We start from the raw sequence: 26,758 nt of genomic DNA on the forward strand, positions 1-26,758 counted from the left end.
TCTCTGCTTCAGCGGTAGATTGTGACTGTAGGTGTTTGTGGCGCAAGCGCAACAAAGGCCAGAAAGCGCCACGACTGCGGTGAGTACCTGATGAATGGCGATGATAGCTAAAATTATTTACGGATCATGTCCTACGCATTATATCATGGCCGCTCGCCATCAGCTAGTGGGATGGCAGGTGCATTGCTAATTGTCTCGTTCACCGCATTCGCATGGCATCCGATAGGTTGAGCGCTACAGTGGTGGTCGAATCGAAGCGCAGCTTTGTGAATCATAATCGTATGAGTGTCACGTCATCAGTGCACCCAATGTCGTGCCCCCTACTTTTTGTGAGATGTGCAGCCAGAGTCTCTAGACCCATTGTCAGGACTCAGGACCAGCCAATAAGCAGCGATTATTGATAGTGAAGTGCAACGGCTCGCGTCGTTTGGTTTACAACAGTCACTGAAAAAACAAATAAAGTGAAGAAGACAGCCCTAACAACTACCTTTTGCCAACTTGCCTCATATCACCTAAAAATTTTCGGACAAATTTTCCCTTTTCTTCTCTCGACACACGAAAAAAAGTCCTCACCTCACATGGAAAAGGAATCCTCACCTCAGAAAATTTTAACAAAATTTCCCTCACCTCACCTCAAAAATTTTTCAGAAAATGTATCTCATCCCACCTCACCTCAGGCTTTCTTGAGAAAAAATTTCCTCACCTCACCTCAAAAAGTTTTTCAGAAAATTTTCCTCACCTCACCTCAAAATTATTTCAGAAAATTTTCCTCACCTCACCTCACCTCAGTCTTTCCCAAGGAAAATGTCCCTCACCTCACCTCACCTCAGCGTCTTCTAGGAAGATTTTTCCTCACCTCACCTCACCTCAACCATTGCTCCAAAAGATGCTCCTCACCTCACCTCACCTCACCTCAAATTCCGTGAGGTGAGGGTGAGGGAGCCCTCACCCTCACAAGCCCTCGCGAGGGTGCCCACCTCTGCACGTGTGGGTGCAGATACAATTTGGTGAAGGTGAAAATATAAACACAGGCTAAGAAAATCTCTAGCAATGGTAGAACCACCCGGTGGTTCTACCATTGCTAGACCATCTGTACTAGTACAGATGGTATGTTCCAATCGACACCAGTGATGTTGAAGTTTCCCACAAGTATAATGCTATTGTTAGGGAACCGAACGTTAATATCACACATTACAGTAGCAACTCTTGTGCAATGTCACTAAAATAATCCGGCAGTCGATAACACATACCCAATAAAAAGAGAGAACAGCCACATTGCATGCAAACCCAAACAATTTCAAGAACAGAATCCGGTACAAAATGGGAGACAAGATTTTTTTACATTTTTACACCGATAAGGTAACCCCCGCCTCTTCTTGCCGCTCTGTCCTTATGACAGTAAGTGAAGTTTGTGACAGTAGGTATGGTATCGGAATTCAACTGCGTTTCTGTCATTACGAAAACATCACATTTAGATGAGGAGTCAAGATAATAGAGATGGTCCTGCTTATTCCTTACATTTTGAACATTTGTGTAAGGTACAGAGGGAAGAGGGGGCGCGGCCGTGAGACATGTACTAGGAACAGCTAGCAATTTACTAAAACATTAACTTCGAGTGTTGGGAATGATGTATACACCTTCCCTTCGGCATACAATTTATCGAATCTTACCTTAAAAGGCTTCGATTGTGCCTTGGCAAATCCTGTTACAAGGCGCTTTCATGCGGTACGAACTTCAAGTGTCTAATCTCCACTTACGGAGTACGGACTATTTTTAAACAAGTGCCCATGATGCAGGATCTCCTCCTTTTTCCTGAACGACAAAAATTTCACTATGATTGGGCGCATCCTACCGGAATGATAGCTGCCTAGTCAGTGGGCGTGCTCGATGTCCTCCGGTCTGATAACCTTGCCAAGCTTCTCATTGCATAGTCTGGTAATACGTGTTTCGGATAGTGCACAGCGTTCGTTAGAGTCGTCATCAATCCCGTAAAAGACCAGGCTGGACCATCGCATTCTATTTTCCAAATCGTCAGTCTGCAGCTCGAGAAGATCAACTTTCGAACGGATTGTTTCAGAAGCTTCCTCAAGTCTGATGCCTCGAGGCGCACTAGGGACGCCATAAGCTGAGTAATCTGCTCATCAGTGAAACAACCTGGGTTTGGTTCGATGTCACCTGATTGGAGTAGCAACAACTTTGCAAAGGCAAACATATCACAAAATAATGCATGTAGCACTGTGGCAGCCACACCAGAAAAGGATCGTCTGACGTTGTACAGCAACAAAAGTACAGTTTACCAACCTGTACGTAGATCAGTGGAACATTAGAAACCTTCATTATGGTGCAGCGGCCTGTCCCACTACTCGATGCGTCAAAATTCGCGGGCTTAGCAACGAAGAGTGGCGCTACTGTAGATGACGTAGAATTCCATGTGGTTTGCATATATAAAGCGGGAAACAGGATCCACGGCTCATGCCCAGACAACATAGAAGATGCCTATTCAACCAGTAGCAGGAAAAGTTCTTGTGCAGGGGGTAATGACAAGCTGACTTGCGCACGGTAGAACGGTAAGACCTGTACGTAGACCAGTGGAAGATTAGAAGTCTTCATTATGGTGCCGCGGCCTGGCGAAATTATAGACGAATGTCAATTGTTCCTGTATTTTCAAAAGGTCTTGAGAGGCTTATTGAATTTTTGAATTGAATTTATTTTTTTCTTTTCTGCTCCTGTACATGTACATAGGTTCTTAGCTGGATTGCGAGGACTGGCCTGTGGGTGCAATCCTTAGCCAGCGTGAATATACAAAGCATGTTAAGTTTATACACACATTGCAATCAATATTCAAAAGCACATTCGAAGACACGACGCAGCAGAGCACTGTGCAATACATTATAATACACAACACAGAAACACAAAATGAAAACTTTATACCCACTATTCAGTCAATATTCAAAAACACAACGCATCAGAGTGCAGTACATTATAATATACAACACATTCAACTACTTTCAATCTGAGTACCATGTTAGCTAATATTGAGACAAGAAAGAAGAGAAAGAATTTATCCTGTAGGTAGTGCACTTACATGTTTTGAAGAAAATATTTTTTCAGGATGGGGTGTTTCGTCGAGTTATGATTGCCATTTGCCCTAATCGATAGCGGTAGGATGTTCCAGATTTTACACCCGAAGTATTCTAATTTAAATTTCCCAAAGTTTGTACGAGTCGGTGGCAAACTTAACATCCACTCGTCTCTTCTCAAGTTGTACCCTGAGGAGAGTTTGCAGAAGGAAATTGTTTGGATGTTGCTGTCGCAGTGAATTAATTTGTGTATGAGTATGCTCAGTTTGTATTTTATGAGGGTGAAGTTTTTCATTACGGAGAGATCGTGAAAAGCTTGTAGGATAGAGTTTCTTGGCGGGACTCGGAGTATTAGTCGCAAGGCCCTCTTTTGTATAGTATGGAGTGGTTGTAGGACAGTATCGTACGTTAGCCCATACACCTCTAAGGCGTACTGGAGGTGGGAATGTATTAATGCGTTGTATATCCTCAAAAGTATATTAGTTGGAAAGTAAGGCTGCATCCTTGATAGAGCATATAAACCCTTGCGAGCCTTACTTCTAATAACGTGGATATGAGGCTGTCAGTTGAGATGCTCCTCGAGTGTTACACCTAGAAATTTGGTTTGTTCTACTCTTGGGAGGGATTGTGACAGAAAATAAAGACAGTAGTCTTTGAGTTCAAGCCGAGCCTGTGGCGTGTGAAAGACAATATAGTTTGATTTTGCAAGATTAGGGACAAGTTTATTGAGTGAAAGCCATTCAGTAAGTTCGCGAAGTAGTTTGCTAGCTCGCTGAAATATTTCTTTTATGTTGTAAGCCTCAACGAAGATATTTGTGTCGTCAGCGTACAGTATGCATTTTTCATGTAAGTAATTCAGTAGATCGTTTATATAGACCAGAAAGAGGAACGGCCCTACAATAGATCCCTGTGGAACGCCGATCATACAGGGTTTATGGCAAGATTCATAACCTCCAAGAGAAACAACTTGCAGTCTGTTATGTAAGTAGCTTTTGATTAATTTTAACACGACAGCCGCACACCGTACTTTTCAAGTTTGAATAGTAATCGATCATGGCCTATCAAGTCGAAAGCTTTCGTGAGGTCAACGAAGATCCCCATAGTAAGGCGTTTAGAATCTATGTTGCTAAGCGCATGTACTGTTGAAGAACCCTTCCTAAATCCGAATTGGGATGGACTTAAGAGGTTGCTATTATAGAAAAAGGCCTCGAGTCTCCGTAGTATCATCTTTTCAAATATTTTACTGAGCGACGATAGCACGGCGATTGGCCTGTAGTTTGCAGTATGGATTTTGCTGCCTTTCTTATGCACAGGTGTAATGCGGGAAATTTGTAGCTCTTGAGGGAACACGCCTTCCAGAAACATCTCGTTTGCGATAGCGGAGATGATACCTGATAGTGTACATTGAAAGCGTTTCAGGAATGCCATGGGTATCTTATCATGACCTATCTTATCACCGACACTTCGTCAGGGGTTGTTGGGCCTAGAAAGCATGTAGCAAGGTTGGGGGCTGGAGGATGACAAAGTGTGTCAATTCGAGGCGAGAACGTTACGTGACTGACGATACCGGCAAAGTAATCGTTAAAAACATTTGGTATCTCTTGCATATCGTTTGTGATCTTACCATTTTCACCTGTGATGGATACGATATCTGACGTTTTATTGGACCGTTTCAATGCCTCGTTGATCACTTTCCAAACTTTTCTTTGGTCTCCCGCACACTCAGTGAGGCGATCAGAATATTTTTCCTTCGCAGCTTTTAAAACTTTTTTTAAGGTGTTACTATATGTGGCGTACCGAGCGCGCAGTTCTACATTGTTTGGGTGCGCTTTACATTTTCTGTACATATTATTTTTATGTTTTATGGATCTATAGTCCTCTTGTAACCCACGTTTTGCGGGGAGTGTTGCGTCGACTAGGCCAGTAGTTTCTGCTAGCTTTGGAAATTATGTTTTGTAAGACAGTAATGAAGTGGGTTAGCTTGTCTTGAGCATTGCTACACTTATCAAGTTCCCATATGTGTTCTTGTAGGTAACGACCAGCAAGATCATAGTCTAATATTTCTTTTTGCTCCATACTAGGACTGTAGGGACGCACATTCTTGCACGTTAAATAAACCAAGTCATGGTCACTTATGTCACATGACAGAACTCCGTGATTCAGGTTGTCGCTGTCGAGGTTAGTAACAATGTGGTCAATCAGCGTACCCGACCCTAGTTGCTTCACTAAGCAATTGACTAAAACCATAGTTGGCACATATCTCGTTATACTCGGTTGTCGCAGAGGAGCTGCTCATCATGTTAATGTTGATATCACCGAGTATGATTACATTAAAGCAAGTAGTGCCCAGTCTGTAGAGGGACCTTTCAAGCTCCGCGAAAAAGGTAGTGATGGCACTCAATGGTGATCTATACACCACGCCTACTATGAGTGGACGGTTCGGGAATGCTAGACCATGACTAACAAGTAGTGAAGCACTTGGGATTTCTATAAATAGGCTCTCGCATAGCGCAGAGTCAATTTTAATGTCAGAGCGTCGGAAGTAGGCTACATCTTTATAAACGTACAGGGCAACACCACCATGTGAAGAGGAGCCCCTATGCGCAAACTCTACGTTATAGTCGCTTAGAGTCATTGGCAGTATTTAGCCACGTTTCGGAGAGGGCAATAAATGTTTTGTGCACATTCTACAATTGTCTTTAATTCGTCAAAGTGCTTGAACAAACTGCGGATGTTCAAATGTATTGCGGACAAGTCGGCTTTAGCTACAATGGTTCTTAGGTCATTAACGCACTGCATGCAAATAATCTGGAGTGTACCAGTTATTAGTAGCCAGATGTGATTTTCTCGAGATCGCATTTCTGGACGATTCTCATAGCCGATTCATTGCTTTCCGTCTTACATACGTTACTCCGCTTCTATGCCAGACATACTTGTAGCCCAGTGCTCTGGCCTTCATTCTAGCATCCATGAATATTTTCCTATTAGCCGCTGTAAGGTTCTCTTGTACGTAGATCTGCTCTCCGTTGCTTTCTATGTTGAGCAATCTTCTCTTAGCTTTCAGCCATTCTTCGACGTCCCTTCTGTTAGTGAAGCGCACAATTACATGTGGAATAGTGCCCTTTTTTGTAGGTACTCTATGAATTGCCTCAACAGTGTCGACTGAAGGAGGTTTGACGTTTATCTTATCAGCAATTTCACGGAGTCGTTCCATTAGGTTCTCGTTATCTCTTTGCACGACGCCGTGTAGCTCAAGATTATTTAACCTGGAATGTTGCTCTAGACGGTTGAGTTCCTGCCTCAGTTTCGATACTTCTTCGGTCTTCTGGTGACTTTCTAGCTGGGACACTTTGGCGGCAAGATCTTTGATCGCTTGGTCGTGCTCGCCTATCTTATTGAGCAAAGTGTCATATTTATCTGACATCATTTCAATAGATAGTTCAATGCTAGCAACAGTTTCCTTCATTTGTATAAGGTTTAGACTTTATCGGCATTAAGCTGGATAACATTTTTGCTATTGATATAAGTTGATCCTGCACGCCTTGCTCTGCCTCATCTTTTGTTTTTTCGTTGCTTTGAGGAGTCTTCGATCGCTTTTTCCCTGTTTTGCACGTTGGACATTTTCAGGAGTCCTTAATCAAAGATTTTTTTGTTCGGAACGTTGATTCAGAGACACCAGTGACTATATGCCAACGCAATCGGCACATAGCCTCGGGCCTCGCTCCCAGGGTCAAACTAAAGCTTCTCCTATCTTGAATATGTGTGATTTCCTCTCCTCTCGGAGGATCGAACCCAATCCTGTCCTCATTCCAGCTGGATGCTTTGAGCTGCCTAATTTGGAAGTTTGGGCTCGATCCCTGCCCTGGCTGATTTTTGACGAATTTCCGAAGCTGCCGCTGTTGAACAACTCCCACGGTGTCCAATCTTTCTCGCGTCTCCTCTCGGAGGATCGAACCAAATCCTGTCCTCATTCCAGCTGGATGCTTTGAGCTGCCTAATTTGAAAGTTTGGGCTCGATCCCTGCCCTGGCTGATTTTTGACGAATTTCCGAAGCTGCCGCTGCTGAACGACTCCCACGGTTTCCAATCTCTCTCGCGTCCCCAGGTGGAAAATATCTGCAAGTGGAACCACTTGCAAGTTGTTTATGAAACAAATACCCATTTGAGAAACCACTTTGAAATTGTCCACTTTAAAAAACACTGGCAAGTTGCTCGACATTGCAAATCATTTGCAAGTGGTTCCACTTTGGAAACCACTTTGATGCCTTTCCTCTTTGGAACCCATTTGCAAGTGGTTTCACCTGCAGAACCACTTGCTAGTTAGTCCACTTCCAGCTTACACTCTACACAGAGTAACGCTTACATACTGCATGAACATGACGTACACTTAAAAAAAAAGAACTCGTGATTCCATGATTCAAGAGGTACGGCGAACCGTTTCGTGCAGACAATATTACTAAGTGCAGTTCGCGTTTCTTAAGGTGATCAGATAGTATGAATCTCGTGACATTTCGAGATCCTATTGAACTGCAAAATGAAAAAAGCCAAGTTTGAAATGGGGTGTTCAATCGCATATTAGTCATGTTCGAACCTGGTTCATCGGCTTACCCTGCCACAAAGCGAAGCCAGTGAAATCGAGACTCAAATTAGGAGACGCAGATTTCGACTCAAACTCACTTCCTCCTTTGTTCTCCATCCAAGCCATCCGAATGAGCACCGTAGAACGCCTGTTCTGTTGCAACTTATAGTCGAGTGATCTCATAGGTGATGGCGGTTTCATGGCAAGGTGAGGCATTGAGTTTTGCCTCCTTTGCGCCTGAAGTACGCCGAACTTGGAATATGATACTGGGCAGCTTCAGTCCATTGCACTGCTCCATGCCACCGACACAACGTTGAAATGATACAGAGACACGGATTGGATTGCCTTCCTTTTTCTGTTTAGTGTTCTTCATGTGATACCCGAAGTGGACCCTGTCTAACCCACTCTGACTTTCAAAGTGGTTCCAGTTTAACCCACAAGGCTATGGCCAAACCGACGCTGACTTCGCAGTGGACACAGTTTGGCAAGGAGGTGGTTCTATTTCGAACCACTTTGCTGATCAAGAGGTTCCAGCTTAGCCCACAACAGCTCTGACCAACCCACTATGACCTCCACTTTGGCAAGATAATGGCTCTATTTCAAACCATTTTGCTAACCAAGTGGTTCCACTGTATCCCCCTTGGGATTCCACTTTATTTTTTCACTTGAGGTCCCCTCTCAGAGGTTCGAACACATTCCTGTCCTCATTCCATCTGGATGCTTTGAGCCACTTGGTGCCTGCTCTTGCTGCAGAAGTTTCCTTCCTTTCTTAATACGACGTCTATCATACTAAAACTATATAGAAAAGTTAGCTTCGCTGGGAACTTAGAACTGTATAATTTCTGCCCTGTGTGTTATCTTGTAGTGACCACCTTGTTTGCAAATAAATATTACAGACTTGGTTTGCATTAGTACGCTAAATTGCCGAGCCCACTTGTACAATTGTTTAGTAAGTTCCCCAGCCCTTTCCTGAGTAACTTTTGTGGCTTTAGGGGCATGCACACTTCATGGCAGAAGCACTGCTCAAGCTGCTTAGAAAGACACGGGAATTCCACAACATTTATACAGGTGGACCCTGATTTTATTCCACTGCAATGTGACAGGGGCTTCAGCATGGAATATGACATCAATATGAAAGCACAAATGAAATGTGGAGTACATACTTGAGAAGAAACACATAAATAAAGCACTAGTTGCATGCCACAATAGTTTACCATAACAACTGTACACATGCCACAGTAGAAGCAAATACAGGCAGCGTAATGGCTCTCGAGCAACATGCTTTCCTTGCTACGCAAGTGCTTTAATACCATGGTGTGGCATTACCTCAAGTACTGCACTTTTCCACAGCAGTCCACCTAGAGAACACCATCTAAATATTGTACAATAGCAGTACTGTCTAACGATATTACAAGATTTCCAAAAGTGGGAATAAGTAACGATGAAAGAATGAATAAGTATTGTGAAATGTAAGTAATACTCAATATTTATCTTGTATGCATTCTAACATTCGTAACAGAAGTCTAAAAGTCCTTTGTCATGTACATGCTACTGAAGTAAAAATACACAGTCATCTCAAGGCACAATAAATGGAAAACTCTTGTACAGTGCTTGCTGCCTACAGGCCCAGTACAGCCTAAAATAAAACAAGAAAAAAATGGAAATAGGCTATCTACAAAGTTCTTTGTTCCTCTTTACATATATTACACATACATATACAACATTCGCATCTCAACATTACATGTTATTTCCAGTGATGGCCACTAACTACTTCTACAGTAGTTTAACTATAACTACTAACTACTTCGTGATGGAGTAGTTTAACTAGTAGTTCAACTACTTTTCAGGGGAGGTAGTTAAAACTACTTCTATAACTACTGCAATGTATTTTAACTACATCTCTAACTACTTAACGTTGTCCATCAACGCCAATCCCATTCTGTAGTGTTCTTGAACACGTAAATATGAATCACAAGCAGTGATAAAAGAGAAGATTTAGTACACATGAACGGCACAATTGCTCTGCACTTCCGTTCTCATCAAACAAGTAGCTCAAGGAAGCACAATTGTGCTGTAAAGCTTGCGGCAAAATCAGAAGTAGTTGGCGCCTGCAGTAACCTAACTACTGTAGTTAACTACTCGAAATAGTAGTTTAACTAGTAGTTGCACACTACATTTCTGCAAGTATAGTTGATAACTACTTTTTAACTACAATCAGGTAGTTTAACTAGTAGTTTAACTACATGTAGTTAACTACTGGCCATCACTGGTTATTTCATAACCATATAGGGCAATGATGGCATGTAGTTAGCCCTGTATTGTGGTAGTGGCATTGTTTTGGTAGGCGTCACCATTCCCCAAGTCGGCTTCACCTAGCGCACGGGTGCATTAGGTAAAGCCCACCTTACAAAACTACCATTGTGGCCAGATTGTAGGTAAGTTTCCGCCATGAATGGCGAAATGTAGCAATTTGGTAACAGGTGAAGCCCACTTTACGGAGCAGCTAATGTAGCTTCGTGTCATTTTCTCCCCTTGGTATTCTTTGAGAAGCGTATACGAAGAGGGGAGTCAAGTCCTGTAGATCACAAACAAAATACAGAAACCGACACTGAAGATTTTTGTTTAAGTTTAATTTGTACAAGCTTTCGCGTGGAGGTCCACGCTTCCTCAGGTACAAAGTGAAGTGGTGACACACATAAGTATATATAGTATAGCCATATACACCACTAAACATACTGCTGTACAAAGAAAGGGAAGGGGAAGGAGATATGGTGCCACATGTCTGTGTACAATGAATAGCTGGGCAGACGGATAAGTGACCTCTAACCGTTTAAGAACAGTAAAAGGTGTTATTGTGAACAAAAAGGCTCGCCAACCCAGTTTCGGGGGGCTCAGGGGGGGCTCAGGAGTATGGGAAACGAGTGGCCCAGAATGGACAAAGGGGAAGGTTACGGATTATCTAACGGAGTGCCAGACGATGACTGAAGCGAAGATTCAAGAATTGTGCACAAATAAATATAGATATATAACTATTAAATTTACATAAGCGGATATAACGAGCCAGGACTAAGATTCAGACCATTTGGTGCGAGACACTTGAATTGCGAAATTAAGTAGGACTCCCTATTCTTACGTTTGATGTCGGTGCGGAACCCAGATTCTAACAATATAATTTTCAAATCAGTTTCAAAATCGTGATTAGGTTGATTGAAATGAATGGCGACAGGAGTTTGGCGGGCATTTAGGATATCAAATTTGTGGCCGTAAAATCTTTTTCTCATTGTGTTGGAGGTTTCACCGATGTATTGTGAATTGCACTTGCAGCAGAATATCAAATAACAAATATTGGGTGAATTACAGTGGAGTGAGTGACGAATTTTCAAACAGAAGTCACCCAAAGTACTACGGGCAATGGTGGACGGTGCGATAAATTTACAGGTCTGGCACCGTGCACTACCACAGGGATAACAACCCGGCGAGCGCTTCATGATGCATGATGACGTGAGGATGTCGCGCAAATTTTTGGATCTACGGAATGCTACTAATGGGGGAGTCGGAAAAACTTCCTTTAATTGCTCGTCAGCATGTAATATATTGAGGTGGCGTCTAAGAATGGAATTGGTATTGACAAGTGATTTATGATATGTAGTGGATAAAACTACATTACTTAAGTCTTCTTTGCGTTTCGGGGTGAATAAGGACTCCCTGGATAGGCTAGATGATTTGGCAACAGAGTCATGAATGAGTTCAAGTGGGTAATTTCTTTTTTGGAAATCAGATACCATTTGCTGAGCATGTTTTACAAAATCAGTCTGATCTGAGCAGATTCGTTTCAGGCGCAAGAACTGACCATATGGAATACTCCTTTTCTGGTGATTAGGATGGGTGTAGGAAAAAACGGTCCCGGAAATAACGGTCCCGGAAAAAATGGTCCCGGAAAAAACGGTCCCGGAAGAAAGGGTCCCGGAAAGAAGGGTCCCACTGGCAAAAGGCGGAAAAAAAGGTCCCGCAGGCATGGAATGGTTTTGCCATCGCTTGTGCACAAGAGCACATCTTTGGTGTGACAGATGATGCTCCTCAGACAGAGATAGGTATTATGTTTTGTGAATACGGTGTTTTATTTGCTCTTTATTGCTTTTTTTATTTTTTTTGCTTTGAATTGCCTAGTTGTAAGACGTTACTACCCCGCTTGACTAAAATTCCTACCCCAAAGCCGGCAATAACTCGATCGGTAGCTGGCTTCGGGTAGTAGCTTCGGTTGGTGCTTACACTTGACGTCATTCTCTTTTCCGGCTTTGGCCGGAGTTCTCAGACCTAGGTCAGTGAACTTTTTGTCTGTGTAACCTACTCTAGCCTAAGCATGGTACTGGTGAAAAGCTTTCTGTCCTTCGGTTAGCGCTTACACTTGACGTTATTCTCTTTTCCGGCTTTGGTCGGAGTTTTTTTTGTCTGTGTAATCTACTCTATCCTAGGCGTGGTCAGGAGGAGGCCTCGAATAAAAGTATGCTGGTTATACCAGTGGGGTGAGGGGTATAAGTTTACTGAAAAAAAAAATACTAATAATGATAACTACAAGGAAAGGTCAGCCAGGTGCGAAGCCGGTTTGCTACTCCTTAAACACAGAAAAGAACACGGGAGTGACAATAAAAAACTTGTTTCAGCACTAGTTCATAGACTGTTCATCCACGGTATGCACGAATGTACTAAGAGCATTCAGAAGAATGTGCGGGAGAAAGAAAATAACGGCTGGGTCCGGTACCATTTTTTCCTGTCTTACTATAGCAGAGTGACATGTAATTGCCCGCTGTTTTTGTTCTTGAATAAATCCAAGCGTATTTGTGCAGTAATGTCATCTGTCCCGCACCGATCGAGTTACTGTCAACTTTGGGGTAGCAATTTTAATCTAGCGGGGTAGTCATGTGCTACTACTACGCACACATGAATCTGCAGTACGCAACAGTTAACCACAACATGAAACGAGAGGGTAGCAAGCGAGCTGGTGGTATAGATCCATAACTTAAAAACCCGAGACTAAGGGACAAAAAAAAAAAAACGAAGAAGAGTTGAATTCAAGAGAACCATTGAGAACCTTGTCTGTGTTTGTCGTTTTTTTTTGTCCCCTAGTCTCGGGTTTTTAAGTTATGGATCACAATATGAAGTTTGTGTGTCCCGTGACGGGCACTACACCCAGCGTATAACTAACATACCCTAACGTCTAACCTAACCTAACCCAACCTAACCTAACCTACAGGAGAGCACTACCGTGTATGGAGTTCTAGATTGAGCAGTGCGACAAATATAAAAATGGAAGCCATTGACATGCTCATTAAAATGAGTCGTCCAAGTAATCCGACGAACGGTGGAGGTTGTAGCGCGGATAGCGAAGGCAATCTCGCGTTCTTGATTACCTTGAGGCGAAAAAGAAATTGACATTACAGCACCAGAAACTGAAATACTTGTTGATGCTTTCAATGAATGCGGTAAGATAAATTTATAGAAGTAAGTGAGAGATAGCGTGTTTCTTCATTTTTCTATTTTTGTTCTTGTCGAAAGTACAATTATTTCGTGATTTGTCAAAAGTACAACGATTTGCAAATTATCATTACAACTGCACTTTACAGGCTTTGTCGATTGTTCTGGCAATGACTCAGGCAAAACAGCCAGGTATGCCTCACGAGTCATCAAACGTACCATCCAAGACCTCTATACAGGGTGTTTCACCTAAGGTGATAAAATATTCTAAATGGCTACGTACTCCCCAGAGGATTGTCGGACTTTCGGAAATTACCTCCTGGAAACTTTTGCGACGATTGAGGAAGAGTTTGGACAATTTTTAATTGTGGATAATTTATTTTTTCAATTCAACTTTGAAAACTGCCAAGTGTACCTCACTTTTTTTCACAGAAATATGAAGTCCTCCACTGATAACCACACACCCAACCGAAACTATGCACTGTATAGAAACAGAAATAGTCTAAAAAATTAGTAAAAATTCGGCTTTAGCCCCGCCTACTTGATTGTTGCAAAGAAAAGCGCACGGTATTTGCGAGGAGAGGAGGAAGTTTTCCCGCCTCTTGTTTTACCTTTCTTTGCGCCGCGTTGACCTTGATGCTGGTGTCAACCGACTTATCACAGGCTCGCAGGTGGTCAAGAATAATACTGGGATATCGTCTAATAATTTGGACATTATCAGAGGACCGTCTGCATGTCAGAGCATTCGATTGTCCTCATGCTATTGTCTTGGGTCTATTGGTTGTCCGTTTTTGCCCCCCACCCTCCCTTCGGGAATCCTTTGCCCTACGCTGAAAAAAAGTAACAGGGACGCCCATGTTACAGACGGAGAAATCGTGCCAAAAATGCACATAATTTTACAAAGAATACGAAGGGGAGACAACGATACGAAGCAACACAAGCTGCTCCGTAAGGTGTGTCGTGAGGCTGGAACATACAGACGGACAAACAGAACGACCAGCCCCGCGTGTTCCAGTATCGCACCTGTCCGGCAATCATGACGTACAGGCGCATGTCCCACTGTTGTTTGCTTTTCTTTTTTATTGTTGTGGTTAATCGCTACGACCTTTCATGGAGCCGAACCCAGCGCTCACATGTTCCTTTCCCTTGACGACCTTCACAGCGTGATGTCACCGGTGGGCTATAGCTGGTGGACGTTGACCCCACGGAGATGAGGTCGCGTTCACAAGGTAAATAAATACTTTCTTTGATAACCCACACCATATGCGCAAGTTCCACCACATTACACGCTATAAATTCATTACTGTCAAGTTGAAAGTGCCACTCCGTTATGGGGTACACGACCCCAGTGTGGTAGGTCAGGCCACATTCGATACATGTGACGCCTATTCCATTATCTGGCAGATTTTCGTAGCGGACCAGACAAACATTATCATATGGTCCTCCTGACGCCATTACAGTGAACGGAGCGAGCATACAATAGTAATAGAATCAGGTGCACTCAGCGGCCAGGTGTACAATTCAAAGTGCTAATTTCTCACCTGAAAGAACAAATCGTGTGATTACACAGTTTCAGCAAAAGGCCGCTGACTAAAGTTGGTGTTTGGAGCCTCGAATCTTTTGTGCTGTACTAGGTCGACTTGAACGCCCCTGTCGGTGACCGCTTCTCACAGACTCAACGTTATCACTGCAGCTCGTTATCGCTGAACATGGTCCTGTTTCCTTGCGGATGCGACACCGATTTTCGCTGCGTTATGCCTATCGTCTGAAAGAACAAATCGTGTGATTACACAGTTTCAGCAGAAGGCCGCTGACTTTCACACCGGACTGCAGAAATTTTTAGATAAACGTCAAATAGTAACTAACCAGCAGTTTGGTCTTCAAAAGAATAAGTCTACAGAGACGGCTCTATCGAGACTGAACGAAATTACAAAACATTATTTTAAAAAAAGTGCCTAACTTCAGCAATCTTCGTAGATAATCGCAAAGAATTTGACAGCTTAAACCATCAAATATTGACTAACAAATTAGAATGGTATGGAATTTGCAGGGATGCGCTAGACCTAATGGGATCTTATTTATCATTCAGAGAGCAAGCTGTCGTTATAGATAATGTTACATCTGATTTTGCCTGCGTGGAATCAGGTGTTCCCCAGGGCAGTATTTTAGGATCTTTAGGTCTTATTTATCATTCAGAGAGCAAGCTGTCGTTATAGATAATGTCACATCTGATTTTGCCTGCGTGGAATCAGGTGTTCCCCAGGGCAGTATTTTAGGGTCTTTACTTTTCAACTTGAACATAATTGACATCATAAATATGTCTCCAATAGCATCTAGCACACTAAAATTAAACTTTATCATATATGCAGATGACACTACGCTACTTTTATCTGGGCCATCAGATATAGAGCTTCAAAGACTGGCAAACCACACTTTCTTAAAAAGCTTAAAAATGTGGTCAGCTTGTAACTGCTTAAAGGGACAGTCCGGGAAAAGCGGAAGTTGATTTTTTCCAACTGCCACGGAGGCTTACATGCTGTGTCGAAAGTTTCAGCTCAGAAAATGGCGTGGTTTTCGAGATATCGAATAAACAATCCTCCTCTGAAGACATCCGGTTTCGTTTTTCTCCCTCGCATACTCCTTGCCCCAAGGATCCTCTATGTACGTCAGCCGTCACGTGAGCATGACGTCCCTAATGGACAAAGTGGAGCGGCGGAGGACTGCGCCGTTGCTGGGAATGCAGAGAGGTGTTTTTGTCTATGAGTGTACTGAACAGAAGGCTGCGTCGTGATACCTGTCTTTACATTGACGCTACTTTGCATTTTAGTCTACATAACGCGTGATTACTACTCAAAAACATCATAATGGACAAATGCTAGCACGCAACAATCAACTATCGCGCAAACAGGCTTCCGCAAGTCACGTGCGGCATTGCTCTTATGCACGTCACGCGAGAGCTCGCTGCGGCCTTTACTCAGGACCAACGGCGGCATAGAAAAAAATCGATTATAAATCGTGCGATACGATTTCTTCTGAAATATTTTGCACAGTTGTTGTGAGGAGTATTAGAAATCATAAGGCGATGTTTCCCAGACCTATGTTTTCGACCGGACCGTCACTTTAAGGCTTAATTTTAAGAAAACGACACAATGTTGTTTCATCCTAGAAATAAGTATACAGGGTGTCCACGCTAAGTGTGAACAGATTTTTCATAAATCGGGTAATTATTATTTTTAAATGCAATCAACGGTGATATGTTCTATGCAAGAGGGCTCGTTTTTTGAGGCACCAGGCGGCCTCTATTAACGATGTCTTAATTAATTTTCACTAATTAACTTTTTAATTATGAACGATAGCGGGGTGGTTCCAATGTAACATTTGTTGATATTGCTTCCCTGAGGTTATTGCTTTTTTCAGAATCGAAATCGGCCTACTGGGTCAGCCGCAATGTCCACTCGAAAAACGTCTATTTTTTTCTTTCTCTTGTTGTTGTCGCTTCCGAAGACGCCCGGATTGCCCTCACTCTCTATTGCAGAGAGGGGCCGAAAGTTGCGACATTTAGCGTCCGGAACAAGTACTGCAGCCGTGAGTGACGACCGTAATATCAGATAATCCCTGGCTGTTCTTTGAACGACCTTGATTATCGGGGAAGACTTCAAATCGCGTGTTTGTTCGCTTGCGATACCGTTGTGCAAGCGTGTCCGGGACGGCACATTGCAAAACGAATTACACGGTAATAATCGTGAAACGGCGTTGTGTATTCTAGGCGGGCAATACTAGGGAGAGTAGTATGGCTAATTTGGGATAACGAAACCTTTCTCTTGTAATATTTCGTCATGGTTATTTTCTTAGTATCATGCCCGCGACGTAAACCCCGGATTATTATTATTATTTGCTTAGGACAGAACCACAAATCAGAACATTGGTTTATTTTCGGTCATTCCGCTTTTTTTTTTGGTCTCTACCACGCGCTTTGTAGCAAGTTGTTAGAAAAGATGTTCAAAATGTCCACCCTCTAGACCAATGCACATTTGACATCGCTTGACCAAAGATCTTGCTGCACTCTCAAGCTGCTGGCTTGACAGAGAATCGCATGCGGCTTCGATTCTCCTTCGCAGGACATCTGGAGACGTTGGGTCTTCGACGTAGACGCAATCTTTCAGATAACCCCAAACGAAAAAATCCAACGGATTCAGATCCGGGGACCTAGGGGGCCAGCAGATGTGTCCTCCGCGCCCGATCCACCTCTGGAAAAAAGCCGCGTCGAGCCATCCTCTTGCTGAAGATGCAGCATGTGGTGGAGCGCCATCATGCTGGTAGTACATTACCCTGTACTCACTGAATCTCGGAAATAAAGGCGTCGACAACGGCTTCCACAATTTCTTCCTTGTATCGGTGGCCTGTCAGGGTCCCATCAAAAAAGTGCGGTCCTATAACTGAGCCATTAAAAATGCCTGCCCAAACGTTGAAGGACCACTTTCTGTGGAAGCGGCACTCTCTCAACCAGTGTGGGTTCTCCACTGCCCAGTAGTGGGCATTATGGAGGTTAACTTGGGCATCACGCGAGAAATTTGCCTCGTCGTTGAACATAATCTTCAGTGGGAAGTTTTCGTCTTCGTCCACCATGTTCAGGAGCCAGTTGCAGAAATCCAGCCTTTTCGCCAGGTCTCCGGGCTGGAGTTCTTGGTGCAGACTAACGTGGAACGGGTGAAACCTGTTGCCGTGCAGGATATTCCATCCACTGCTTTTTGATATGCCGCTTGCCTGTGCTACGGCGCGGACACTAGCGTGGGGATTCTGCGCGACATAGGCTAGAACGTCAGGAGCGACGGAATCCCTTATAGTAGACTCTCTGTGGTGCTCTTGGTGAAATTGGCCGGTCTCCCGCAGGCGCTTGTGATACTTCCATATTAGGCTTGCGGTTGGTACAGGATCATTCGGGCGATTTCAGCTGTAAATATCCCTTGCCCTCCTGAAGTTCCCGTTGGCCTCCCCCAGTGCCAGAATCATATCTGTTAGTTGGTCGTTGGAATAGGCTGCGGAGGGTCGTGCCATGATAGTGACAGATTCACTAACAGCAAGCAAGCTGTCGTCCGCTAAACCATGTCGAACAACGAAACGGGGCACCTGAGCACCGGAAAAAAACGAAAAGAAAAAGAAAGAAACAAAGCAACGAAGCGATAACTGAGTTGCAGGTGTGGTCTGAACCTGCTCTTATCTATGACCTGGCACTCCGGTTTGGGTGGGCGTATCTTAACCTGTGTCTCCCCAGATCATCAAGGTCGTTGAAAGAACCGTCAGGAATAATCTGGTATTGCAGTCCTCACTCATGGTTGTAATACGTCTCCCGGCCGCCCAATGTCGCAGCTTTCGGCCCCTCTCTGCAATAAAGAGTGAGGGCAATCCGCGCTTCTTCGGAATCGACAACAACAAGAGAAAGAAAAAAACAGACGTTTTTCAAGCGGACATCGCGGCTGACCCAGTAGGCCGATTTTGATTCTGAAAAAAGCAATAACCTCAGGGAAGCAACATCAACAAATGTTACATTGGAACCATCCTGCTATCGTTCATAATTAAAAAGTTAATTAGTGAAAATTAATTAAGACGTCGTTAATGGAGGCCGCCTGGTACCTCAAAGAACGAGCCCTCTTGCATAGAACATATCACCGTTGATTGCATTTAAAAAGAATAATTACCCGATTTATGAAAAATCTGTTCACACTTAGCGTGGACACCCTGTATAAGTCAAAATAATGCTAAACTTTATAATGACGGCCAGGAAATCGAGGCCGTATGTTCTTTTAGGACATTGGGTGCTATATCTTCAGAACATTTACCACATAATTTGCACTGCAGTTTTATTGCCAGAAAATTAGCAATTTGTTTCAAATTACGTGTCAGCGGCGCGAAACAACTGTGGCTATGAGCGGCGTACAGACGTGGACAGATGGAGAGAGGACAGCAGGAAGGAATGGGGGACAGGGGGTTAGTATGCCTCCTTGGCAGACTTCAGGTGGAACTGTGCCGACATTCGTCTGGAAAGTCTTCGGGAAAACCCAGGAAAAACCTCAGACAGCTCAGCCGGTGACAGGATTCGAACTCGTGTCACCTCGGCGTAGAAAGCGATCATCCTAGCCACTATACCACAGCAGCTGGTAAAAATTAGCAATGGTGACTGGAATGTTATGTAGACATCATTATCTGCTGCCAGAAAATATAAAGCTCCAAATATATAATTCCCTGTTTGTTTCTAGATACAGTTACTGTTTTATGGTGTGGGGTATTACGACTGCCAGAAACATAAAAATACTATCTGTCCTGTAAAGAAGAGTCTTGAAATGTATTCCTGGCTCGCGTTCTCTTATGCATTCCAGATACCTTTCAAGTGTTACAACATTATGCCAATTTCATTTTTTTTAATTATAAAATGACGTTAACGTATTAACTAAGTGTTCGTAATAATCAGATTTCTTTGATTTGTGTAACCTTCGGAAATGTTCCTGTTCCTATCAGCTTTGAGCTGTGCAATTTGATGTACAGTCACTACAGTACATGCCGGCATTTTTGTTTAATGAGTTGATAGGTGTGTCAGTAGACCCTTCCTTGTTTTCTAAACGGGAATTGTGCCATTTTTTACAGAAAATATTTGGATAAGGGGCAGAACTGGTTCGAGAGACATGTATGGGCTCGCTTTATGTTGCCAAAAGAGTAAGTATTAGCAACGTCCTTGCCAAATTTGTCAGGAGGAATTTGCACGTCAGGGGGAAAAGGGAAACAAGATGCCATAAGGAGTAGGGGCTTGCCTTATGTTGATACAGGAGCAAATATGTGTATCATTGGAGCCAAGCTTAGACGAGCATACAAGGAGACAAAGTAGAAGAATATGTGGGAAGTTTACCCACCAGATGAAATATAACAAAGAAAAAAAAAGAAATGAGTGAATAACTGAAAAATTAATGCACAAAGAAAATTAAAGTTAAAGTCTGGTCAACTTATAAACCTGAACCAAGTTTACCAGCGAGTTACCTGTGGCCCGACATCATCTGGGCTGGAGCTAACTATGACAAGTGGTGATGATATAAAAAGGTCTTAGAGCCGAAACCACCTGAAATGACAGGAGGGGTGATAGTTAGACTACGCCCCATCACGAATGCACAACACAAATGAGAGATGAAAGATGGGCAAAAGTCTAGGGAGGAGGTCCGGTTGTCCTGACCCTCACCTCCTTGACGCTAGATCATGCGTGTAGCATGCTGTCCATAACTGGACCCTATAACCACAAAGATCCACCCCCGAGCTGAACTGTGTGGTCATCTTAGGGGAAGCCTACGGAAACACCGGGAAACCAGGCATTGAAGAGCAAGTGTCACATTGCATAGATATACGACTGCTACAGAATTCTCCAGATACCAGCAGGCTGTGTCCACTTAGCTGTAGACTTGGTGTCTGAAAGGCTTAAAGTACAGACAGGTGACAGAGCCCAAAAACAAACTAAGAAACATACATACAACAACAAGAAAAAGAAAAGAAAAAAAAACCATCATGGATTTGCTCTTAAAGACAGGATCAGAGGAAGCACGAAAAGACATAAGAGGAGTTCACAATAAACACAACAAACACTGTCTGCACCTGTGGCAGTGCTCGGATAACATGTGCACGTACGGTGAGCAGGCGGCCATGGGAGACGAGCCACGGCTTCTTCGATGGGTCACCTAGAGCTCGGAATGACAGGAATTCCTCCCCAGATTTTCATTGAGACCAGGTGAACAGAATAAATGCAACTAATCAACCCTACTCGGGATATAAATATGTGAAGGACTGCAGAACAGAGGAGCTGGCGACCATGGGAGACCACTCACGCCTACTTCGATGGGTCACATAGGGCTTGGAATGCTACGAATAGCCCCACAGATTTTCATCTGGGCCTGATGGAGTATAGCAAAGGAAACCACTGGTGCTGTCGTCTGCCACAGAATATCTTCTAACTGAGCTGCAGCATATTCCGCGTGGTTAGGAGAGGCCGAATAGGCATGGCTCACTAGCAGATGACACCACTGGTGCTGTCGTCTGCTACAGAATGTCTTCTCGCTGAGCTGCAGGATATTCCACGTGGTTAGAAGAGCACGAAATGCATGACTCACATAGCAGACGACACCATTGGTCCTGTCGTCTGATACGGAATATCTAGTGACTAAGCTGCGGGTTGTCTTTCCGTGCCCTTCAAACCGCAGGGAATATCCTGCGACTGAGTCACAAGATATTCCTTGGCAGACAACAGGACCACTGGTGTCGTCTGCAAAGAGCATCATGCCTATTCACGCTCTGCTAACTGCATCGAATATCCTACAGATCAGTCACAAGATATTCCTTAGCAGACGACATGACCAATTGTCTCATCTGCTATATTTCCGCTCCAACACCTGATATCTCGGTGCCGTGCGAATGCTCAACACAACACACAGCAGAACTTGAGTGACATCAGCAGCTTTTTACTCCTCCTTACACTACATGTCTGCAGAATATTCTGCGGGGATGTCCCTCGTGTGAATACATGGTTATAGTTCTTAAAAACACCATGGACTAATTCAGATGGCACACGGATTAAATTGAATAGCATCTGGATTTTCTCAGGTGGCACGTGGATTAAATTGAACGACGCTTGAATTATTTCAGATGGCACTTGGACTAAAATGAACGGGAAAAACTGTAGTGCTCTGAATGGCTGGAATTCCTCCCCAGATATGCCAACGCAATCGGCACATAGCCTCGTTCCCAGGGTCGAACTAGAGCTCCTCCTATCTTGAATATGTGACTCGCCCTTTCTGAAACCTGTTATCTGCGCCGTCTGCGCGCGTGGGTGAGTCACATATTCAAGATAGGGCAAGGTCTAGTTTCTACCCTGGGAACGAGACGAGACTATGTGCCGATTGTGTCGGCATATAGTGAATCACTCGTTATTTTGTCCTGAAGAGGCCATACCAGTCGGGGAGCAACTCCGATTCACGATTTTCCCGATTCTAGATGGCGCCAAGCTCGCCGATCCTTATCACGCCGTTCGCCTCCGACTCACGAAATAATCCCCATAGACCTGTTTCGAAATACTGCCACCTAACGGCCGTGGGCAGCTGCGGCCGCCATGTTGCGGGAGACGGAGCGCATCAGACACACACACGCGCCTACGGGCGGCAAGAACGGTGTACGCGATTCAATGCTCGCCGCATGATATATGTGCCGTTTTTTTTTTGTGTGTGTGTGTCATGTCTGTGGAAATGTTCCTCGTGGCTGGATGGGTGACCGATCTATCTAAGTTGCCAAAACTTTCGGAAGAAGGCATGGCGTGGTTTGGCTTGTCACAGCGAAATTTCACAAGTTACAACTTTTACATTGAGCAATTTGTACACAAGGGCAGTGAAGATAGTAGTTGGCTCGCAGCATGCGTGTTCACATTTCGGAGAATTCAGATTTTGACAGGAGCATATTTGGGATGCTTTACACTATGAACAGTTCGTTCGTTCGTTCTTCCTTACAAACAAACAAAGAAACATTATTATATTCAGGCAAGGTATGTACATCAAGGCATCGTGCTACGATGGTAAGAAAAAGGATGAAAAAAGAAATTACCCCTACGTGTCGCTGATCTGTTTGGCTCAGATGCACTGTTCGTGATGTCATGTGTGCCTTTGGTCTGCTGTGGCATAGTTGCTTTACAGAAGCTCATCTTTACTACAGGGCAGCAACTACTTTTTGTAGTTTAACTACTAGTGTAACTACTTCATAGCACCAATAGTAAAACTACTTTGTAACTACTGCCGACGCTGTCACGACTACATTTTTAACTACCTCGGCGTCTTGTGCGCGTTGCTATACAGGGTGTCCGCTGTCCAGCCTAAAGTACACCGAACGTTTAAACAGCATGATGCGCTCTACATCAAGCAGAACTGCTGGCGTATTCGATGCCCTGTGTTTTAATCGCTGTTTTGCTTAATTATTCAGGCATTTATATTGCCTCATATGATTACGTTTTTTTACGTATGATTACGTTTTCAAGCTTTTTAGTGACGACCCGAGGTGTAAATTAGAAATCTGTAGAGCGTGCCGAGAAACAGCAAGTGCAACCCTTCATTTACCCTACATTTTTCTGTAGTTAACTACAGAAAAATGTAGTTTAACGTTATAATTACATTCCCAGAGATAGCTTCTAACAATTGTTTAACTACTATGCAGTAGTTTCACTAGTTGTTTAACTACATGTAGTTAACTACTTCCCATCACCGTCCACAACCCTGAACCCCCAACACTGGGGTTTTTAACTTTTTTATGGCGTTCTGCCAACCCGCCCAAGTTTTATCGCTGTATCACTAAGCAGAAACCACGAGAACAACAACCAAGCTATCGGGCAAAAGGCAATTTCAGGGACACGTGGGTCGATTTTGTTGTGTAGCCTAAGCTGACACATTTTGATTTTCAAACACTGTTCCCTATATTTTCTAATTGTCATGTACAAAACAAATAAATACTTGAAAAGAAAGCTTCAAATGTGTACTTTTTTACATAATTAATTTACACATCTCAACGAAGAGAAAAGGAAAGATAAATTCACAACAGTTCATAGGTTGATTTAGTCTGCAGTCTGTTGCTGCGTCGGCTTCTCCCGCAACATGGCCGGCGCAGCTCAGTTCGGCGAAAGCGCAACAGGTGGCGCTCATTTTTGAAAAGGGTCTATTGTGCATGGTTGACCTCGCGAGATTAAGGCGGCCCGCGCCCTCTGCGCTGTTTGTCGAGTGGTAATGTGTCGGACTTTGCCACGAAAGGTCCGCAGTTCGATTCGAGACATTCACGTCTTTTTGCTTGTCTCCTATTGCTACATGAGTACTTTATTTTTACTTTTTTGTTCTTATATATTCATGCTACAATTATTGTTTTCACAAGTCACTAGCGCCTGTACTGACGGATTATGGAATTTTTAGCTGCTCTTCGTATTGTTTTACTAGTGCATACTTACTGTATGCCGATATACAAGTGTGATCGGATAGTACGGATGCCGGTATCTCGGAGGCTCTCAATTGGATCTACCAGCGGCTGTAAATTAGGCTATAAACATTGCCTACACACAGCGCTTACAATTCCAGTCTGGAAAATCTGCTCGAAACGGTATTCCTTTTTTTTTTTGCACTCGCTTACATAATAATAATGATAATAATTTTACTCAAGAAAGCAAACTACAAATATAATAAAACAGGCCCGTCTAAGCGGAAAAGCTTGTGGCACTGGGCCTGAAGCAGTCAGCGGCATACAGTTTGACAGTACATGAACATATAAAGGTACTACATCCTATGATAAAGTTGCCGTAGCGCTTTTTTTAGTTTGTACTTCGATTGTCGAAGGGGAGCTCATTAAAGATACGAGGTACATAGCATTGCCTGCGACAAAGTCCATAATTTGTGTGTCAGAAATGCACAACAGGGCAGCATTCGCTAACCGGGGTCCTATATGAGGGGTCCCAAAAATGTTTTTACAACATGCAATTTACCTTGATAATAACTCTATTATTCATGCAAAAATGACATTTTGATATATATATTTCATGTAAGTAAGCATTATCAAATATCTGAATTCATTTACAAGGCGTTTGTGCAAAAGACTTTTCAAAATTTCCGTCGTAGAACAGACTTCTTATTATTACCCGAAAACTTCAGTAACATATTTGGAAGGCTCCTTTCCTCCATGTTCTCCCTTCTTTTTCTTTCACCTTATACCCGCTGAGAAAAATGATGTCAGTCGACAACCCCAGTGACAGGGGGCGAACTTTTACTAACCTAATAATCAACTAACTATCGTGCTGTTCCGTCGCGTCCGTTTCATTTATCTCCTATTTCTTAATTTTATTTATTTATTTATTTATTTATTTATTTTAAGTATTTTTGGAATAGCAAGCCGACGTCCCGTTTGGCTGACCTTTAGCCGGGTTCTCTTTTTTTTTTTTACCTTTTCGTCTAATAAATATATTCCCCTCCCCCGTCGCTGTCGTTGGTTGTCGTTGGTTTTCCTTGCTACGCGAACGTGAATTTGGGTTCCGGAAAAGACTGTTGCTCATTGCGTGGGCGGAAATAATTGTGCAAGCGGCCGCTTGATCGATTTTTCTTATTGGTTCACGTGAGCGTCCATGAAAAAAAAGAAAATAATAAAGATAAAAATAAATCGATCAATAAAAGAAAGAAAGAGAAACAACAAATAAAGCTGCATTTCTAAGTACCGTTATCCTAAGAAACATTTATCTGTGTGTAATCCGCTTGCTGGCTGTTTCAACATTACGAACGTTGAACATTACGTTGCTCTTCGTATTGTTTTACTAGTGCATACTTAGTGTATGCCGACGTATAGGTGTGATCGGATAGTATGGATGGCAATATGGGCACACACACAGATGGTATTATAAACGAATGTTGCCAGCAGTGAGTCTGAGCACAAGGCGATTGCCAATTAAGAAATCAGGAAATGGCCAAGGAAAGGTAACCTCATATGCTATCAAAGCTCGCCCGAGATGTCGGTATCACGGAGGCTCTCAACTGGATGTACCGGCGGCTGTAAATTAGGCTATAAACACACAGCGCTTACAATGCCAGTCAGGAAAATCTAGTGCTCAAAACAGTATTCCCTTTTTCTTTTTTTTTTTTCTGCACACGCTTACACGCAATTTACCTTGATAATAACTCTATTATTCATGCAAAAATGACATTTTGGTACGTATATTTCTGGTAAGTAAGCATTATCAAATATTTGACTTCATTTACAGGGCGTTGGTGCAAAATACTTTTCAAAATTTTCATCGCAGAATAGACTTCTTTACCAGAAAACTACAGTAATCCTTTCCCCCATGTTGCCTCTCCTTTTTCTTTCACATCGGCTCAGAAAAATGATGTCGGTCGACAACCCCCAGTGACAGAAGACTCCCTTCTTCTCGCCTTGGTGTGCCACTTTGCAAAACCGTACAAAGAACATGAAGGGCGATAAAGGCTTCGGGTCGACCCAACCAAGGAAGATACGGAAAGGTCGAGCGGCGAGACCTCGCAGCGGGAGTCGCGATATTCCCAACATATACTTTTTTTTCTGGACGCCAAGAGGAACGATTCGACAAAAAATAAAAGGGCACACAATAGAAAAATATTAACAATGGTCCCCTGACAACATAACAGGTTCTTGTTTGAGTGTTGCAAAAAGTGCAGCTCGGTCTCCTTATCATGTGGGACAGGAAAATCACCATTCTTGTAGGGCAACACAGTTCTTGTAGGGCAACACGTTCGAAGCAGATACATACTCTAAACAAGATTGAACTAGTTTTATATGGCTGTTAATACAATATCTTTATTTTATACTATGGCGAAATTTCCTTCTTAGCATTCAGACTTCGAGTGCCTTTCGTCCACATATCACTATCCCATTTAGCGTGAACCACATGGCCCGAAAAGCGTCCGAATTCTTTCCGAACCGAATTCGGGACCGGACTTTTTTCGGGGAACAGAATTTCGGGCCGAAGTCGGCCCGATCTGACCAAGCCAGATTTCTCCTCCGAAATGGGAAGTGACGCCAACCGAAAAAGGAGAAGCATCCAATGGCTATTCAGCCGGAAG

At 43.3% G+C, this 26,758-nt stretch overlaps 1 protein-coding gene across 1 annotated transcript; it reads right to left on the reverse strand.

Moving 5' to 3' along the window:
- Positions 1-5,952: 5,952 nt before the first annotated feature.
- LOC135398493 (uncharacterized) lies at positions 5,953-6,546 on the reverse strand. Its single transcript, XM_064629893.1, has one exon. The coding sequence runs from the start codon at positions 6,544-6,546 to the stop codon at positions 5,953-5,955; it is 594 nt and encodes a 197-aa protein (XP_064485963.1).
- Positions 6,547-26,758: the final 20,212 nt, after the last annotated feature.

Source organism: Ornithodoros turicata, chromosome 6 (genome assembly GCF_037126465.1).
Source record: "Ornithodoros turicata isolate Travis chromosome 6, ASM3712646v1, whole genome shotgun sequence".
In the NCBI taxonomy this organism is placed as follows: domain Eukaryota; kingdom Metazoa; phylum Arthropoda; class Arachnida; order Ixodida; family Argasidae; genus Ornithodoros; species Ornithodoros turicata.